Here is a 20,722-nt window from a genome sequence, read left to right on the forward strand (position 1 = left end):
GTGTGCTGTGTGGAGCGCTGTGTGCTGTGTGGAGCGCTGTGTGCTGTGTGGAGCGCTGTGTGCCGTGTGGAGCGCTGTGTGCCGTGTGGAGCGCTGTGTGCCGTGTGGAGCGCTGTGTGCAGTGTGGAGCGCTGTGTGCCGTGTGGAGCGCTGTGTGCCGTGTGGAGCGCTGTGTGCCGTGTGGAGCGCTGTGTGCCGTGTGGAGCGCTGTGTGCCGTGTGGAGCGCTGTGTGCCGTGTGGAGCGCTGTGTGCCGTGTGGAGCGCTGTGTGCCGTGTGGAGCGCTGTGTGCAGTGTGGAGCGCTGTGTGCCGTGTGGAGCGCTGTGTGCCGTGTGGAGCGCTGTGTGCCGTGTGGAGCGCTGTGTGCCGTGTGGAGCGCTGTGTGCCGTGTGGAGCGCTGTGTGCCGTGTGGAGCGCTGTGTGCCGTGTGGAGCGCTGTGTGCCGTGTGGAGCGCTGTGTGCCGTGTGGAGCGCTGTGTGCAGTGTGGAGCGCTGTGTGCCGTGTGGAGCGCTGTGTGCCGTGTGGAGCGCTGTGTGCCGTGTGGAGCGCTGTGTGCCGTGTGGAGCGCTGTGTGCCGTGTGGAGCGCTGTGTGCCGTGTGGAGCGCTGTGTGCCGTGTGGAGCGCTGTGTGCTGTGTGGAGCGCTGTGTGCTGTGTGCTGTGTGGAGCGCTGTGTGGAGCGCTGTGTGCTGTGTGGAGCGCTGTGTGGAGCGCTGTGTGCTGTGTGGAGCGCTGTGTGCTGTGTGGAGCGCTGTGTGCTGTGTGGAGCGCTGTGTGGAGCGCTGTGTGCCGTGTGGAGCGCTGTGTGCCGTGTGGAGCGCTGTGTGCTGTGTGGAGCGCTGTGTGCTGTGTGGAGCGCTGTGTGCCGTGTGGAGCGCTGTGTGCCGTGTGGAGCGCTGTGTGCTGTGTGGAGCGCTGTGTGCTGTGTGGAGCGCTGTGTGCTGTGTGCTGTGTGGAGCGCTGTGTGGAGCGCTGTGTGCTGTGTGGAGCGCTGTGTGGAGCGCTGTGTGCTGTGTGGAGCGCTGTGTGCTGTGTGGAGCGCTGTGTGCTGTGTGGAGCTCAAATGTACACATGACACAGGCAGTGAAGATTATAATAAAGATCAACTCTCAGCAACGCTGTGTGTTCAGTCAAATTAATGGACCAGAACCAACTGTTGTATAAAATTAAACATAGAACCAGGAAGGTGAAGAACATGCAAACTCCACACAGAAAGGCCCCAAGCAGCCATGAGATTCGAACCCACAACTTTCTCCCTGTGAGGTGACAGTGATAACCACTGTACCGCCCCTGGCACATGTCGTCTAACAAACATCCAGGACACCGTCTGTATTTATTTTTAAATAAGGTGAAATATTTGTTCATGGGGCTGTGTGTTGGACACATTCACTGGACTAGAGGAAGGTCCTGAGAGATTTGGACCGACTGGTTCTATTTCTTTACTCTGAGAAATGGTGATTTTGGGTTGTTTGTGGTGTTTTGTGTTTTTGGTGTGTTTCCCCCATTTCCCTGCTCCTCCAGGATCCTTTTTACGTGCACTGGAGCATTTGGTTCAGGGCTCTACATAACCAAATCAGAAGGGTGGCGTTACGGTGAACACACACACACACACACACACACACACACACACACACACACACACACACACACACACACACAGGCTCCATGAGAGAACCAGAACTGGTGCGTTTCCTGCACCAGACTCCTGGAGAGACTGTGCAGGATGACAGATGGGGTCCCTGTGGAGGGGGTTTCTGTGGAGGGGGTCTCTGTACTTCTTGGTCCGTCGCCGTTTGGTGCCAAAGCACCAAGTTACAACCTGTTAAAGCAGGTTTACTGCAGGAATGGAGGCCAGTTCCTGTGCGTGTTCCCAGGAGGAGTGGTGGAGGGAATCCGGCAGAGTGATGCTTACAGTAAGAGCAGAGGAGCATTAAAGTGGAGTGAGATGGAGGACAAAAACTAAAGTCCTTCATTAACACTAACACCTGGCTTCAGATTACACAACGACATGTGCAGTGGGGGATTCACACCGTGTGTGTGTGTGTGTGTGTTCATGTAAATCCGAGTTCTTTACTGTCCGCACTGTCAACACACAGTCCACTGAACTGAACCTCTTCTCTTCTCTTCTCTTCTCTTCTCTTCTCTTCTCTTCTCTTCTACACATCAGTACAGTGTGTACTCTCTCTTTCACCTGGGAAGGTAAAGAACCAACTGTGGAGCTTTAAAAATGATTCAATTCAGTTCTATTTATCATTTCAACACTTTCAACAGGAACATCATCACAGAGCAGCTTTATAGAAATCTGTGTGGAGAGTCAGGTTCCATCTCCATACCAACGAAACCTTAACCACTCAATATCAACCTTAAATACATGAATAACTAAACCGTTAAAACAGGATGTTTTCATATTTCATAACTGCAGAATGTTGGATCACAGATCGCAGATGTTTCATCTCAGTCTTTCCAGAATATGTGGTGAATTTGGGCCTGTTCTATCACTTTTATTCTAAGTGAACTTTGGAATATAATGATTTGTGTTGTGAAAGGATTTATGGCCCACTGTTGTATCTTTAATTATCTTTTAGATTAAAGACATAATCATATAATATACAGTACGAACATTTATAAAAGTGTCAACTAGTAACATGTCTGTGAAGATTCTCAGTCATCCAGGTCATAGTAAACTGTGGGTGGTAGAAAAGAGCAACTGGACTTGCTTGCTTGAAGATTCTTGAAAACGTTTCACCTCTCATCCGAAAGGCTTCTTCAGTTCTGTCTGACTAATAAGGAGTATCAGATATTTATCCTTTCATGGATCAGAATCAGAATCAGAATTCTGATGACAAACTCATCTAAGGTGTCGTTGAGGCATCATGTTGGTGTGGGTCACTGGAGGCTGGGTGTGAACAGCGAGTCATTAGGGTGATCAATGGATCAACTAGTAACGTGGTTCTTCCACATCTGTGTCTGTCAGTTAGAATGTAAAATTAAATATCTGAATTAATTACATTTGTGTTTTGTCTCATTAGTTTAATTTATAATAATAATAATAATAATAATAATAACAATAATAATAATAATAATAATAATAATAATCATCATCATCATCATCATCATCATTGCCATGCTCCCGGGCTCACCTAACACTCTGGACTCCACTTCCCACAATCCCACTCACACACCTGACACTACCACGTGCACTCCATCAGCCAACCCGGAGCCACTTCCTAGGAGTGGCTCCCCTGAGTTCTAATTGTCATCACCTGTACCTTTTTGTTTATGTCTGTATTTATACCCCTCTGTTTGTTTTGTTCATTGCACAGTATTGTCTCCACATTTCCGTGAGCCTACCGAGAGTTTATATTTCTGATTGCGTTTCCATGTATGACCCTTTTTGCCTTCCGGTTTCTTCCCTTTTTGCCTAGCCCTTGTGTTTATCTGCTCATTTCTCTCACTTCCCTGTTTCTCGATCTTTGCCTGTTTCTTGACTCTGATTTGCCTAGCCCCTGTGTTTATCTTGCCTGTGTTTTCCTGATTTCCGGTTCTTGGAGTAATCATGACCACGATTTGTCTAGCCCCTCACTACTTTGTTGGATTTCCTGGTATTGACCTGGCCTGATTATTGTACATTGTCTTCTCTCACTGTGTCTATTAAAACCTTGAGTTTATTCTTAATCCGCGAGCGTCTGGTTTGTCACAGCCACATTACAGAATACTGTGCCGACATGCAGACAGCGGATTACACGGAGCTACAGGTGGCGCTTAGCAGTCAAGGACAGATGTTTGGACAACATCACCAGCGTTTCAACTCCGTGACCCAGTCCATCCAGAATCTTACTCAGCAGCAGGGGGAGCAGCATAAACAGTTAGCACAGATAGCCAAAGCATGAAAGAAATCACAACCCAACTCCAACAACTCAGCCCCTCCAGTGCGCTTATGGTCACTAACCAGGCTGCTCCCCCCATGGCAGGTACCTGTTCATTTGTTGTCAGCAATCCGGATAAATTTGATGGCTCACCTAATCAGTGTAAGGGGTTTCTGTTGCAATGTTCTATATTTTTTTCAAATTCCCCCTCACAGAGAATATGACTGTTCTATTGAGTTGCTAGATGGTGCGGTCCTACCTAAATCTAGGGTTTACCTGCTTACTCAGGCAGAGGAGAGAGCTATGGAGGAGTATATTCAGGAGGCCTTACAACAGGGTTTCATCCATCCTTCTACTTCCCCTGTTACTGCGGGGTTCTTTTTTGTTGGCAAGAAAGATGGGGGACTTAAGCCCTGCATTGACTATTGTGGGTTAAACCAAGTCATGAAACTGTATTCCTCCCCATTGCCCTTAGTTCCTGTAGCGCTAGAACAACTTCGTGGAGCACATATCTTTACGAAACTTGATTTAAGAAGCGCTTATAACCTAGTCTGTATAAAGGAAGGTGATGAATGGAAAACAGCATTTCTCACCACTAGGGGGCAATATGAATATTTGGTAATGCCCTTTGGGTTGTGCAATGCCCCGTCCATATTTCAGGCTTTCGTTAATGACGTACTCCGGGACATGCTTGGCAAATATGTCATTGCATACATCGATGATATTTTGATCTACTCCCCGAATCTTGAAACCCATATTCGTCATGTCCATTCCATCCTCACGCATCTGCTTGAGAATCAGTTGTTCGTTAAAGGAGAGAAGTGTGAGTTTCATCTCCCTTCTACCTCCTTCTTAGGTTATGTCGTCAGTCTGGAAGGTGTCATTATGGACAATGAGAAAGTGAGAGCCGTAACAACTTGGCCCATCCCTGCATCCATAAAAGAGCTCCAACGATTTCTTGGGTTTGCTCATTTCTACTTTCGATTCATTCGTAACTTCAGCAGTCTCGCAGCTCCCCTTACCACCTTATTGAAGGGAAAGACCAAGAGACTCTTGTGGAATCCCAGGGCACAGGAGGCATTTGAAGCCCTCAAGGTAGCCTTCACCTCTGCCCCCATCCTGAAGCATCCTGATCCCACTCAGCCTTTCATGGTGGAGGTGGACACCTCTGAGGTAGGCACTGGGGCGGTGCTGTCCCAGTGCATAGGTGACCCCTGTAAACTATGTCCCATCGCCTTTTACTCCCACAAACTGACCCCTGCCAAACGTAATTACAGTATCAGGGATAGAGAATTGCTGGCTATTAAATTAGCTTTCGAAGAGTGGTGCTATTGGTTAGAGGGAGCAACGCATCCCTTCCTCATGTTAACAGATCATAAAAACCTAGAATATTTATGGTCAGCGAAATGGCTCAACCCTCGTCAGGCCTGGTGGTCCCTCTTCTTTTCCCGGTTCAATTTTTCCATCTCTTATCGCCTCGGTTCCCGTAATATCAAAGCAGACGCTCTGTCTCGCATATATCCCAGTCCCGAAGCCTCCTCAGAGGCAGTCAATGTACTACCCCCATCCGTTTTAGTCGCCCCCATTAGATGGGAAATAGATGAAGAGACCAACCGAGAACTATCTGTCACTCCTGTCCCAGAGTCCTGTCCCGTTGTCCCAAAGCAGCTTTACAGAATCTGAATGATTAGATTAGATTAGATTAGATTAGATTAGATTAGATTAGATTAGATTAGATTAGATACAACTTTATTGATCCCTTTGGGAGGGTTCCCTCAGGGAAATTAAGATTCCAGCAGCATCATTACAGATAAACAGAGAAAAGAAATAGAGAAAACTTCTAGATAAATTAAGTATTTACATATACAAATATAAAAGAATAAGATATGGGGAAGAGAGGAAGGGAGGAGGGGGGAGGGAGAGGGGGTAGCAGGAAAGATATTGCACTTTATATTGCACATTATATTGCACATTGTCCGGTATTGCTTATTGTTAGGCTAGGCTACTGCTCCTTCCTGTCCTCTGTCCTCCTGTTACCTCTCTTCCCCCCCCAGAGAGGAGTTGTACAGTCTGATCCCAGATAGCAGAGGGACGTTGAAACGGCGCCGATTCTTGGTCCGAATGGTCGGTTTCCGTCGTAAGTCAGAAAATCAACGCTGAAATGGCGCCGTGAAACGTTGATTTCTCCGCCGTCGGAGAAGGTCGATTTATCACTGTTGAATCACCGTGGGTAAAGGTTGATCTGTCAACCGTCAGAGAAGGTCGAATATACGATGTTGAACCATCGTCACTTTTGCCGGCCAGTTTTCAACATTGGTAGGAAGATCATCGCTGTCCCATAATGCAGTGCGATTACCACTGCTAGCACGTGAAACTCCCACACCACTCGGTTGGATCGCGACTCTCTTGTGGATCGGCCTGCTGTTACGCTTGGACCATTGAAACAACATTGAGAAAAACACTGGACCACGCTACATTTTCATTCATCCCTGGACATCTGGTACGTACCATTATTCAGTCACTATTAATAAAGGGAATTTCGAATACAATTTCAAGCAGTTTAAGAAGTTATGATGAACTTCAGTCATATCACGCGTTGGAGAAATTTCCCTCAACTAGTATCCATTTGAAACAACAACAATGCAGATGCATTATTCAATCGAAAAACGAGTCGAAGTACTTGTCTTGTTGGAGTGAAAACTTAGTGTTGGAGTGAAAACTTAGTGTTTAAATCGAGCATGTAGGCCTAGGTCGCATGTCGTTTTGAGCTGACCTGTTCTTTTGTGTAGCCATGGGTCGCGCCTTGCGGCCATGAACTTTAAAGATTATCCAGGCTAACGCTTCTGTAGTGACCACTACTGCTGACTTTCTTTATCAATGCTGCATCAAATTAATTTTGGTTATGTTTTTCTGTTTCCATGTACAGGTGTCTGCGCCGCAGGAGGAATAGGCCACAATTATAAATTATAAATAAATCATAAAATGTTTCTAAGAACTTGTTCAAGTGTGTTCTGTTCCTTATAAATGTTAAAAGTTATGCCTCATTAGATATCTTGACAAACATTAGGAGAGGTGCATTGTTGCATGCATTTTTATATCCTGTTGTACAACAGGACGTAGCCTACGCACATTGATATAAATTAAGTTTCACTTTCATGGTTGAAGTATGCATGTGTGTGTTCATCCTAGGCAAGAGCCCCGATGCTTTATTGTTAGCTAGTTTAATTTAGCCTGTTTTGCTTAATTTGTAGCCTTCCTATTGTACATAAAACAGGAAGTAAAGTTGGATGAATCATCGCCGAAAATTAAACTATAAATCGACCGAAATCCGTAGTTGAATAAAGGGTGAAAGGGGGTCTATTCTCTGTCGGCCACCATCCACTTTTCAACGTCGTTTCAACGCAAACTCGTATGAGCAAAGCGGTGTTGAATCAACGCCGGTGATCCACGATGATTCGACGGCGTATGGTCGAAGAACATGCCGATGATTCCCCGTCGAATCAACGCCCTTTTGCTATCTGGGATGACATGAGGGACAAAGGAGTGACCCAAGACATGATCCAATTTTATCCCTAATCTATCCCCAGTGAGCAAGCCCGTGGCAACAGTGGCAAGGAAAAACTCCCCCAGACGACAAGAGGAAGAAACCTCGAGAGGAACCAGACTCAAAAGGGAACCCATCCTCACCTGGACAACAACAGACAACATGACTATAACATTAACAGTTTTAACATGAAGTCAGTTTCGTTGATGTTATAAACTCTTCATTAATGGAAACTTGAGTGCAAAACTGTTCATGACAACCGCAGTCCCAAAGTTAGCAAGCCAACTGTAGTCCTCAGCCATAAAAGCATTACTGTAAGTGTCCAGAGCGTCCTCCAGGTGTGACTTTCAACTGTCCACATGGGGCCGTCCTCCACAGGAGCGATGTGATGAGACTCCAACCAGACACAGGGCACCAGGATGGATCAGGCAGGTCTGAGGAGCAGAAGAGGTTCAGCATCTCGATCTCAGGATTGACCTGTAACTCAGAGGGACAGATTGGGGGGGGGAGAAGACAGAGAAAACACAGGTTGTTAGGTATGCCCAATGTCACCTGAATAAGTAGGTACAGTATACATTTTGCGCTGAGTACAAGCAGGGACTCCGGCAAAACTAACTATGACAGCATAACTAAAAGGGGAGAGCCAGAAGGTAACACAGGCATGAGGGGCCCCGGGACATAAAGCAGCAGCCACTACACCATCAACAAACTCGAGTGAGCAAGCGAGTGGGGACTGACAGCATCCATACATCCCAGTTTACCAAAACACTCTGTCTGAGGATCCTCCAGATCTACACCTTTACCTCATAAACACCATTAACACAAGGCTTGACTAAACAGATCTGTTTTCAGCCGAGACTTAAACACTGAGACTGTGTCTGATTCCCGAACACTACTTGGAAGGCTGTTCCATAACTGTGGGGCTTTGTAAGAAAAGGTTCCGCCCCCTGATGTAGCCTTCACTATAGACCCCTTTCACTGACGTCACCCGAAACCGGAAGTAAACAGACCCTGCGCCATTTTGGAAGACCAACAAACTCGTGATAAGGGGATAATAACGGCAGCAGTATGTGAACCCACAAGAATAAAGTGGAGTGGCAAACGACTTAAACAAACAAATCTGAGCTGTTTTATTTATGATTTATTGGCCCAACAGTAGACTTGAAAGAAACCTGTGTGAGACTTGGCAAAAAACTGTGGATATAATGGACAAGTCTGTGCATGAGCTGCGGACACTTTGAGGTAAGCAAACGCAAGAAATTCAGATTTAAAACATGCTAAATTGGCCCCAAGTTGATAACTGTATGAGGAGCAAGCCTCCCAGACTTCTACAATTTAATAATAATAATAATTTAGGATGGTTTGGGGCTTGCTCGCTGCTGCCAGGTTGGTTGTTGAGTAGCCTGACTGGTTTTTTTCCTTGCATGTGGTATCATTGTTGACGCGAGGTTGATTTTGAACATGCCAATGCGGACACGATTTCCCCTGATGAGTTATGACTTCAGACGCGATGCGTGTGTGGAGGTGTGGAGTCCGCGTGATATGTGCATAAGATAGGCTTCTCATGTGTTTGGAGATCCGCGCTCCGAGACAAGCGCAAGCACACACACACACCCCCAAGGGAAAAAAAGGGACCCCCCGAAAATATCGGCATAGTTCGAACACTGAGTGTAGGCACTGGGTGTAAACAACAAATAGTTTACAATGTCTGGGTAGCAAACAGATGGCAGAATTGGTGTCTGGTCCTCCTTATGTTTCCATTCTCCCTTGCCGCGAGTCTTATCATATGGGTCAAACCCATCAATCACAGCCAGTTTCTCCACATACCGTGCCCTTTCTGCAACTGGTAATGTACTCACATAACCAGAATTATCATCCATCGTGTCACTTTACTCTCGCTCGTACTTTGTTTTATATTGTGAGTGCATGTACTTGGTCTTCCAATATGGCGCCTAACAAAATCTCGCGGCGCGGTGACGTCATGTGAAAGGGGTCTATACAAGGTACCAGCAGATAGCCTGCCCCTTTTGATCTAAGTAGGTGTGGCGGGTCATAGAGGAGCAGAAGTTCACTCAGGTACTGTGGTGCGAGACCATTCAGTGCTTTAAAGGTCAATAGTAGTATTTTATAATCAATACGAAATTTGATTGGGAGCCAATGCAGTGTGGATAAGACAGGGGTGATGGGGTCATATTTTCTAGTTCTAGTAAGGACTCTTGCTGCTGCATTTTGAACTAACTGGAGCTTGTTTATGCAATTATTGGAACATCCAGACAGTAAGGCATTACAATAATCCAACCTGGAGGGAACGAAAGCATGGACTAGTTTTTCCACATCATGTAGTGACATTAAATTTCTTATCTTTGCAATATTTCTGAGATGAAAGAAAGCTATCCGGGTGATGTTATTAATGTGAGTTTCGAATGAAAGACTGGGGTCAATAATCACTCCGAGGTCTTTTACTGCTGCACGTGAAGAAACAGAAAGGCCATCCAGAGTTACTGTGGAATCAGAAAACTTACTTCTAGCTGCATGTGGTCCGAGTACAAGTACTTCAGTCTTGTCAGAGTTAAGCAGAAGGAAGTTAATAAGCATCCAGTGTCTAATGTCCTTCACACATTCCTCAATTCTATTAAGCTGGTGTCTCTCATCAGGTTTTGCAGAAACATACAACTGTGTGTCATCAGCATAACAGTGGAAACTAATACAATGTTTATGAATAATATCACTCAGAGGGAACATATATAAAGAAAAAAGCAGTGGATACAAGACAGAACCTTGTGGAACACCAAACTTTACCTCAGTATGTCTATAGAAATCACCATTTACATCAACATACTGATAGCTATCAGTTAAATAAGAGCTGAGCCAGGAGAGGGCCGTTCCCTTCACTCCCACAACATTTTCTAGTCTATCCAGAAGAATGGAATGATCAATGGTATCAAATGCTGCACTAAGGTCAAGCAGCACAAGCAAATATGTACCTACTCAATGCAGGGATAAGTTAATTACCTGGGCCCATTCCTCTCTGTTGTTTGGCCATCCTGGTGAGACACGTACGCACCAGTTATTATCTGGCAGATATTGGTGGAAGAATATGTTATCCGATATCCATAGGTTTGTCTCCTCATGCACCACCTGTTCTAAGTGTAAAACACCCAAAACCCTCCCTGCCGGTAAACTCATGCCCTTGCCTGTCCCTTCATGTCCGTGGTCACATGTAGCAGTAGACTTTGTCACTGACCTGCCCCCCTCACAGAATTACACGGTCATTCTGACTATTGTAGATAGGTTCTCACATGAAGTGAGATTCGTTCCCTTCGTTAGCCTACCCACTGCCTTTCAGACAGCTGAAACCCTTTTTAATAATGTATTTCGTCTATTTGGTATCCCAGAAGATATCATGTCCGATCGAGGGCCCCAATTCACCTCACATGTCTGGTCTGCTTTCTTTGAGAGACTGGGGGTTAACGTCAGCCTCACTTCTGGTTACCACCCTCAGTCTAATGGTCAAAGTGAGAGGGTTAACCAGGAACTGGGAAAGTTTTTGAGACTATACTGTCATGAAAACCCAGCCAATTGGTCAGACTATTTGCCCTGGGCCGAAATAGCCCAAAACTCATTAATCAGCTCTGCTACAGGCCTCACACCCTTTCAGTGCATGCTGGGTTACCAACCCCCCTTAATGCCATGGTCGGCCACACCCTCTGACAATCTGGCCGTGGACAATTGGATGCAACGGAGCAAGCAGGTCTGGGAACAGACCCATCAGCAGATCGAGAATGCCCTCCGCCGGCACAAGAGGATGATGGATCACCATAGAGGGGACACCCCTACCTACCTCCCTGGGGACAGAGTGTGGCTGTTGACCTGGGACTTCAGGTTTCCTGAGGGAGGTAGAAAGTTATTACCCAAATACATAGGACCGTTCAAAATTCTCCAGCAAATCAATGAAGTTACATACAAATTGGATCTGCCTGTGCATTACCATGTTTCTAACTCTTTTCATTCGTCTCTCTTGAAACCTGTTGTCCCAGGTCCATTGGACGAGGCCACACCCGAAGTCACACCCCCACCTCCGGTGGACGTAGAAGGTACCCCGGTGTATGCTGTCCACCGGTTGCTGGACTCCAGAAGGAGAGGAGGGACTCTGCAGTACCTTGTGGACTGGGAGGGCTATGGGCCCGAGGAGTGCAGCTGGGTTCCCGCACGAGATATCCTACAGGTAATCCAGGGTTGGTGGAGGAGTTCCATCAGCGTCATCCAGAGAAGTCTAAGTCTAAAAAAAAAAGTCCGCGCCTCGGCTTTCAGGGCCGTCCCAGGCGCCATGGGTCCAGCCCTCCCAGCAGTCTGCACAGCAGTGGTCCCAGAGGTCATCTGTGGCGACGACCCTCTGTCCAGCACCGTGGAAGTTCTGGTGGCTTGCTCAGGAGGGTTCCCAGCAGGTGGGTGGTGGTCACTGTGGTTGCCCTCATCCCTCGTCCTCCTTGGACTCCTTGGAGGGGGGGTACTGTCATGCTCCCGGGCTCACCTAACACTCTGGACTCCACTTCCCACAATTCCACTCACACACCTGACACTACCACGTGCACTCCATCAGCCAACCCGGAGCCACTTCCTAGGAGTGGCTCCCCTGAGTTCTAATTGTCATCACCTGTACCTTTTTGTTTATGTCTGTATTTATACCCCTCTGTTTGTTTTGTTCATTGCACAGTATTGTCTCCACATTTCCGTGAGCCTACCGAGAGTTTATATTTCTGATTGCGTTTCCATGTATGACCCTTTTTGCCTTCCAGTTTCTTCCCTTTTTGCCTAGCCCTTGTGTTTATTTGCTTGTTTCTCACACTTCCCTATTTCTCAATCTTCGCCTGTTTCTCGACTCTGATTTGCCTAGCCCTTGTGTTTATTTGCTTGTTTCTCTCGCTTCCCTATTTCTCAATCTTCGCCTGTTTCTCGACTCTGATTTGCCTAGCCCTTGTGTTTGTCTTGCCTGTGTTTTCCTGATTTCTGGTTCTTGGAGTATTGCCCATTTCATGACCATGATTTGTCTAGCCCCTCACTACTTTGTTGGATTTCCTGGTATTGACCTGGCCTGATTATTGTACATCGTCTTCTCTCACTGTGTCTATTAAAACCTTGAGTTTATTCTTAATCCACGAGCATCTGGTTTGTCACAGCCGCATTACAATCATCATCACCACCACAGGATCACAGCTTTCTGTGCCATAGCTACAAAATGGATTGCGTTTTGAATGAAAGTAAAGACAGCGCAGATTACCGTGTACAACTGTAAGAGTCACATCTTGATAAAACATCTTTCTATTCCACTTTTCTTCCTCACAGTTGTGTTAAAGGTGACAGCAGCAGTGAGCGCAGGTCTGGTGATCATCCGAGGTCACGAGGCGGGGCGTTACCTGGCCATGGACAGAAGCGGAAAACTTTACATTAGTGATGAGTGAATTCATGGCATGAGTTAAATTCACACTGTTTTCAAGCTAAACAACAAAAAACTGAACGTGTGTGTCAGATGTATATAACTGTAACAGGGCGGTTCCTTTAAAACCCACACAGCGATGTTAAACAGGCAATTTCCAGTAAGCACAGTGAACCACATCGACTGTAAAATGATGTAATATGCAATGTTCAAACTTGTTTTAATGATTCCTTACTGACTTGTAAAGGATCCATGGAGATGAAGTTTAAGCCACACGCGTCACTGATCTGTCCTCCTGATTTTACGTCCCAGTCCTTGCTGAATGATGAGAGAAGCTGGAGGAGAACCATTACAACACGTACAGTTCACACAAACACCAGGAGCACGGAGTCTGGTATGTGGGCATTAAGAAAAATGGGCAGATGAAAAGAGGTCCGAACACCCACCAGGGCCAGAAGGCGGTCTGCTTCCTGCCTGTTCCAGCACAGTGAACACTGATGTTTCACCTGTTTTGGAATTTGGAAAGTGTGATTAATGTCAAATGACCAAAAACAAACCAGACTTATACAGAAGACTCTTGATTTTCCTCGAGAACCACAATTCTCAAAGTTTGGGTCTATTTCGAGACCCTTGACACAGAACCAGCATAAACACAGGGTCCATGATTTTCAAAAGAGTTTGTGCTCTAGAGTATAGAATACGAAGATTGAAGATTATCTTGAAAAGAAAATGTAAATTTATTAACTTACTGCTTTGATGTAGATATTAATTTAAGTAAATAGAGAATACTGTAATAGTAATTTCATGTATAAGTTTACAAAATCACCTTTTGTGTTACAGTTGTATATTTTATCTTTGTGCTATTGTATATTTATCTCATGATAAAAGTATTTTGATATTAATAAAACTTTTTTTTAAAACTTAAACTGAGAATTCAAAAGATAACATACAGGCGTATATGTTTTTGACTTGCATAACCATAGTAACTAAATTACTGAAATAAGAAGGTCAGATGATATTTAATGAACACGCTGTTTAAACTGGTTTGATATTGCACCAGTTTTGTTGGCACAAGGAGCATTAGAAAATTTCTTTGAAGAAACAAATTATTGAAAAGCTAACAGTAGGACATGTTGAGATGATTACGAATAATGGATGAAAAATGCACTGGCACAAAATGTTTATCTTTCATTTAAATTCTGTTTCCCTTCACAAATTTCACAAGCTCAGCTTGGATAATTTTTTAAGGTTTTCATGCTTCAGTATCATCCATCTTGTTTTTATTAACATTTCTAAATGTATATTATTATTAAATGGGCTACATGAAGTATGTTATGGTGCACTTTATAACTGAAAGGAGTTTTAGTTTAAATAATAGTCTGTATTAATCATAAGTGGATTTTTATTGACGATAATTGATTATATATTAATTATTATTGGAAAAGGAAATACAACTGGTGTGTAAAAATAATTTAACACACTGTAAAACATTTCAGCCTTGTTTAGTTATGTCCATTTACTTTTTCTCTTTAACTCAATGAGCTCCGAAAAGTGTTTTAATTTGAACTAATCTGTGCAAGTTTTCAAAGGTTAGACTTGAATTATTTAGTTGTCTTGACTAATTGAGACTTTTTTCTGAGTTGAAACAAAGATAATTGTCAAATTGAGTTAACTTGCATTTTCAAAGCAGCAGGTGAACTTGCACTTCCAAGCTGAACCAATTTGAAATGTTTTACAGTGCAGGCTAGCAAGGCTGATAACTCTGATACTTTAAAAACAATCCTTCTCGGCATCATTCACAAATTAATCCTAGGTCTACTGAACAGAGTTGTTCAAGTATCAATCTTTTTATTATTAACCTCTTTATTAAATCATCAGCACAACTGCTTTGGACAATTTGACGAAAATCAGAAACAACTGGGTTTTTGGATAAAGTTTTTAAAATATGCTTAAGAACGTACATAAATACAAGAATACAATGATTTCTTTCAATATCCAGACTTGAAAGGACACAGGGTCAGAGTGCAGGGTCGGTCATGGCATGGTGTGAAGGTTAAAGGTCTTCACACACAACGGTGTCTCTTCAGTGGTCCTGAGATGTGAAATCACAGCTTCTTCAGCTCCTTCATCACGACTGCAGAACCTGAACCACTTATCAGCCTCCTGTCTGCTCTTACAAAGTGCTACACAAGCTATATGATGACTCACAGCCTCTAGAGAGGACAAATATTTCAGTAAATAAAATCATACAGTACGTTCATAACATATATAACACAGATAGTCCACTAGATGTCAGTGTTGTATCTGATCAACGCCTTTGAAACCTTGAGGTTTCAAAAATCTTCACTCTGTTCTACTGAAGGTGATCATTCAGAGTGTTAGTCAGGGCTTCACAGGGGGGGCTGGCTGCTTCTTCCATTTAATTATATATTTCTTATGTCATATACAAATCCTAAAGCATGTGCATCTATTCAGTAATAATGCAGTCTTCTCTCCAGGTGATCTACTGTGAGTATTATTTTATTTCACATCTCCATTTTGGTGACATGTATATATATTTAGAACGAATTGTTCAAAATGGTTTCACAATAATCATGTCCTCATTTAAGGTAGTGTCAAGCAGCTGAGGCAAATGGCCAACAGCAGCTGTGGCTGTAGGAAATGAGGCCCCCTGCGGTGACCTCGTCACATCGGTGTGCTGAATCACAAGTAGGAGAAGCTGGAGAAGCTCATTCCAAAGCCATTAGCAGACATGTGTTGAGTTTTCAGCTTTACAGAGATACAAAAACCCCATAGACCCAAACAGATGTGCAAAATGCATATCCACCCACACAGACATGAGGGACGACTAAACCATGCACACACACACACACACACACACACACTGTTCTCCACTCTGGCCTCCAGCCTCTCGGTCCACAGTCAGAGCAGGAAGAGAGCTATTCACTGTAAACTGAACAAGCAATAGCTTCCTCTGGGAGTCCCCAAACACAGCTGCAGCCAAGATACCAGCACCATAAAACACTTTGACAGACCCGTGTCAGGCCGGAAGACAAATCCCCTGTAAATTGCACAAACACTCCTCTGTTACCTCAGAACACACACACACACACACACACACACACACACACACACACACACACACACACACACACACACACACACAGAGGCATCCTATAGGTCGAGGACCCTCTGGACCACCACCTCAGACTGAAAATGAAACTATCACTATCTCTATCACTATCACTTATTTATTATAACTTGTTCACTTCCCTTCTGTCCATCCAGGGCTTGGATACACACCCTACTGCCCAACATGACCAACACAACGAAAGTTTAACAAACCAAACCGGACTCATTGCGTCCATGCGATCTGCCACCGGTGAGGTTGTGCTGGCTTCTGTTCACCATCAGCCATCTTAGAGTTCTTGACTAAACTATCTCTTTAAAGACAGAATACCATCTGTTCAAGCGTTTACCATCAACCCACAAACCTTCTACATAAAGCAGAAGGTAATGAGGAGAGTGAAGGGCAGACCACTGACACGACGGAGAATTCCTCCCAGTGTGCCCTGAGCTTGGAGAAGAAACTCTGCTTCGAGGTTTAGTGATGGATAATAAACTGCACAGACACATTCCTGAGATTAATATTGAGCTCTGGAGATATCTGTTGTTAAGTCATAATGATTTTTTTGTATAATGTATTCTAATAAATTCTACAGGGAAGTATTCATATATGAGTAATTTATCTAGTCAGCATAAACACCACCAAATCCTAGAGTTCTTCGGCTTTAAGATCATTTAACTATTGTCTCATGATTATGTAGGTCTCAGAAAGTGGTTTATATGATTTTGTTGTTGTTTCTTTCCAGTTTTAGGAACAATAGTAGGTTAAAATAATGATTAAAATACAAAATATTTTAATTAGTGTGCAAGGGTCATAGACTAGTCTTTTATTTTCAATCAAAAGATCATTCAGTGCATATCATTAATCAACTGATAGCAAATAATAATGGGAGTGTCAGTGACGGTGTAGCTCACTCCAGCCCCGTCTAGTTCAGAAGGAACGATCTAAAGTGGGCCACCTTGCGCAATAAATTTTGTAAGCTATACACACACACACACACACACACACACATATATATATATATATATATATATATATATATATATATATATATATATATATATATCAGCTATATCCACTCTAGGAATACCAACCTATTTACCAGAAAGAATCCAAAACAGTGAAGAACTGACTGAGAAGAAGTGATTTTTGTTAAACTGCCCATTAAGGCTTAATTAGTCCCTAATGTCATGAATAATTGCAATGAAGCAAATCTGGGTAGAAGTTATAAGCGCCCTAGGTACCCCTACCTTCATGCCAGAAAGAATCAAAATCGGTGAAGAACTGACGGAGAAGAAGCGATTTGTGTGGAAACTGCTTGTTAGGGCTTAATATCTCCATATCTTCACTATTAATTAATTGCAATTATGTAAATTTGTGTAGAAGCTATATACACCCCTGGCAGACCTACCTTCCTGCCAAAAAGAATAAAAATCGGTGAAGAATTGAGAGAGAAGAAGTGATTTTTGTGAAATGTGGATGATGACAGATGGACAACACATGATGGAATAAACTCATCACCTGTCAGCCGGATGAGATAATAATGGGGAAAACATACAGTACATTAATTCAATTTCCAATCAAACAGCCATGCAGTGCTTATTTACACGGGTCAGTTTTAAGGATCACAATTAAAACTAAATATTTACAGATTTCCACACAGAACTGTTTGTACTGTTTTTGGCATTTGTCTGATTTTCTGTTAAACATTTTCCCATCATTATTATTGCTCTTTCTTGTTATTATCCATAAATATCTATTAGTGATTCAGATTAGTAGCAGCTTGATCACATTTTCAGTTTGATGCTCCCACATCTCACTTCCTGTTTATTCATCCTCCTGCTCACTTTAGTCCAAAAGCATCACAGCAACTATCTGTTTGTAAAAGAAGTGTGTATTCACACACAGGAAGGTGCTGCAGTTACTCCATTTTCCTCGTATCACCTTGAGTACTGGCTCTTTTAGATGGACCTCCGTGTGTGTGGATCAGCCCGTATTACATCTCACGGCTGATGTCCAGGAAGTCCAGCATGCCTCGTTTATCTTTCCTGTTTTTTAAAACTCTGGCAGGAGGACAGGTTTGGAACACTGCAAACCTTCATTCCTGTCCCAGTCCTGCTTTATTGTCAGAGTGCATCCTCAGGATGCTGGAATTATTTACACACCTAATGACTAAGTCCCTGTTTTGTTTTGTTTTTTTCCTACCTACAGGAGCCTGAGTCAGGTCGGAAATGTGTACAGTCTTTGATGATGGTACACATAGTTTTGGGGCTGATGTGGAAGATGTGTTTGAATTTTTTCCACAGTTCAGCTTGTTCTCACAGCCAAGCTTCCTCATGGAATCTCACACTCTTACTGTCCTCCGTCTCACGTGCAGACGTCACGTCCTCTTTCACATTCCTGCTTTTGTCCCACTGAGATCCTGTTGCCTTTCAAACAGCCTCTTTTTACCCTATTGACAAACAAACAAACACTGCGCATGAGTCTCTATTTCAGCAAATGTTTCACATTCCAGGTTGAAGCACAGCATTTCCTCTCCTTTATGATGTTACTTTTCTGTACGTTTCCTCCTGACAATCCTGACACCTACTGTACCCCTCAGACTTCCTCTTTCCTTCATTCATTCTTTTTTTGGCTACATCCTCTCCTGTGAAAGAGCACGAGAGCTCCTATAATTATCCCTTTATTCACAGGAACATCTAAATAGGTCACTCTTTTTTGTTGTTGTTGTTGTTGAAGAAGTGACCCATTGTCTCAGGAAGGGGGTGGAGAGGGACTCAGCTTACTCAGTCTCCCACAGAGAGTCCTGAAAACTGACCGTTTCCAATAAGTCCATTTCTCCCAGTCTCACTTTAACTCACAGAGAGCTAAAGTTTCTGATGATTGAAGGCCTCGTTTCAGAGTTTGGGCCACAGAGACCTCAGGCAACAGCGAGCAATTCCCTGAGTATAAGACACGGCCAAAACAATATCAGAATTAGTCAGCAGGTCTACTTTATTTGCCAAAAAAGGAAAGAAATCAGAGCAAAATAAAGTCAGCGCTGTTTTAGACCTTTACAATGATGCTATTACCATCCAGGACCTCATCCAAGTCATTTGCTCGGGGTAATAACAGAAATGTTTTCTTGTCTTGTATTGTATCTATACATTAAATAAAACAGATGCTGTTAATCCTGATTACAATACCTGTCACGGTAAAATTGTACAACTCCAATTCCAAAAAAAAGTTGGGACGCTGTGTAAAACATCAATAAAAACAGAAAGTGAAGATTTGCAAATCATGGAAACTCTATATTTCATTGAAAATAGTCCAAAGACAACATATCAAATGCTGAAACTGAGAAATTTTATTGTTTTTTTGAAAAATGTTTGCTCATTTTGAATCTGATGTCAGCAATATGTTTCAAAAAAGTTGGGACAGGGCAACAAAAGACTGAAAAAGTTGTGTAATGCTAAAAAAAACTAATTTGGTTAATTGGCAACAGGTCAGTAAGATGATTGGGTATAAAAAGAGCATCCCAGAGAGGCGGAGTCTCTCAGAAATAAAGATGACGAGGGGTTCACCGCTCTGTGAAAGACTGCGTGAGCAAACAGTGCAACAATTTAAGAATAACGTTCCTCAATGTAAAACTGCAAAGAATTTGGGGATCACATCATCTATGGTCCATAATATCATTAAAAGATTCAGAGAATCTGAAGAAATCTCTGTCTGCAAGAGACGAGGCTGAAAACTGACATTGGATGGCTGTGATCTTCAGGCCCTCAGGAGACACTGCATTAAAAGCAGACACGTGTCTGTAGTGGAAATCACTGTATGGGCTCAGGAACACTTCAGAAAACCATCATCTGTGAAAACACTTCATTACTGCATCCACAAACGCAAGTTAAAACCAGATATAAACAATATCCAGAAACCCCGCCCCCTTCTCTGAGCCCGAGCTCTTTTACAATGGACTGAGGCGAAGTGGAAAACCGTCCTGAGGTCTGACGAATCAAAAGTAGAAATTCTTTTTAGAAATCATGGACCCCACGTCCTCCAGGCTAAAGGGGAGAGGGACCATCCGGCTTGTTATCAGTGCACAGCTCAAAAGCCAGCATCTGTGAGGGTATGAGGGGGCGTTAGTGCACATGACATGGGTAGCTTGTACATCTGGGAAGGCATCATTAATGCTGAATGATATAAACATGTTTCAGAGCAATATGCTGCCATCCAGACAAAATCTTTTTCAGGGAAGGCCTTCCTTCTTTCAGCAAGACAATGCCAAACCGATTTCTGCACATATTACAGCTGCACGGCTCTGCAGTAAAAGAGTCAGGGTGCTAAACTGGCCTGCTGCAGTCCAGACCTTTCTCTCATTTAAAACATTTGGTGCATTATGAAGCTCAAAATATGACAAAGGAGACCCCAAACTGTTGAGCAACTGAAATTGTATATCAGGCAAGAATGGGACAACATTTCTCTTTCAAAACTACAGTAATTGCTCTCCTCAGTTCCCAAACGTTTATAGAGTGTTGTTAAAGGAACAGTCCACCATATTTCCATAATGAAATATGCTCTTATCTGAATAGAGACGAGCTGCTCCATACCTATCCGAGCTTTGCGCGACCTCCCAGTCAGTCAGACGCAGTCAGACGCGCTGTCACTCCTGTTAGCAATGTAGCTAGGCTCAGCATGGCCAACGGTATTTTTTGGGGCTGTAGTTAGATGCGACCAAACTCTTCCGCGTTTTTCCTGTTTACATAGGTTTATAT

General features: G+C 43.7%; 1 protein-coding gene across 1 annotated transcript; it reads left to right on the forward strand.

Annotated features, from left to right (window-relative positions):
• The first annotated feature begins 1,723 nt into the window (after window positions 1-1,723).
• LOC132894825 (fibroblast growth factor 1-like) lies at window positions 1,724-13,335 on the forward strand. The gene is given in 3 exon segments (XM_060934940.1): window positions 1,724-1,913; window positions 12,754-12,882; window positions 13,175-13,335. Coding segments are annotated over 3 exon segments (480 nt in total).
• The last annotated feature ends 7,387 nt before the right edge of the window (window positions 13,336-20,722 follow it).

Source organism: Neoarius graeffei, chromosome 12, assembly GCF_027579695.1.
Source record: "Neoarius graeffei isolate fNeoGra1 chromosome 12, fNeoGra1.pri, whole genome shotgun sequence".
NCBI lineage: Eukaryota > Metazoa > Chordata > Actinopteri > Siluriformes > Ariidae > Neoarius > Neoarius graeffei.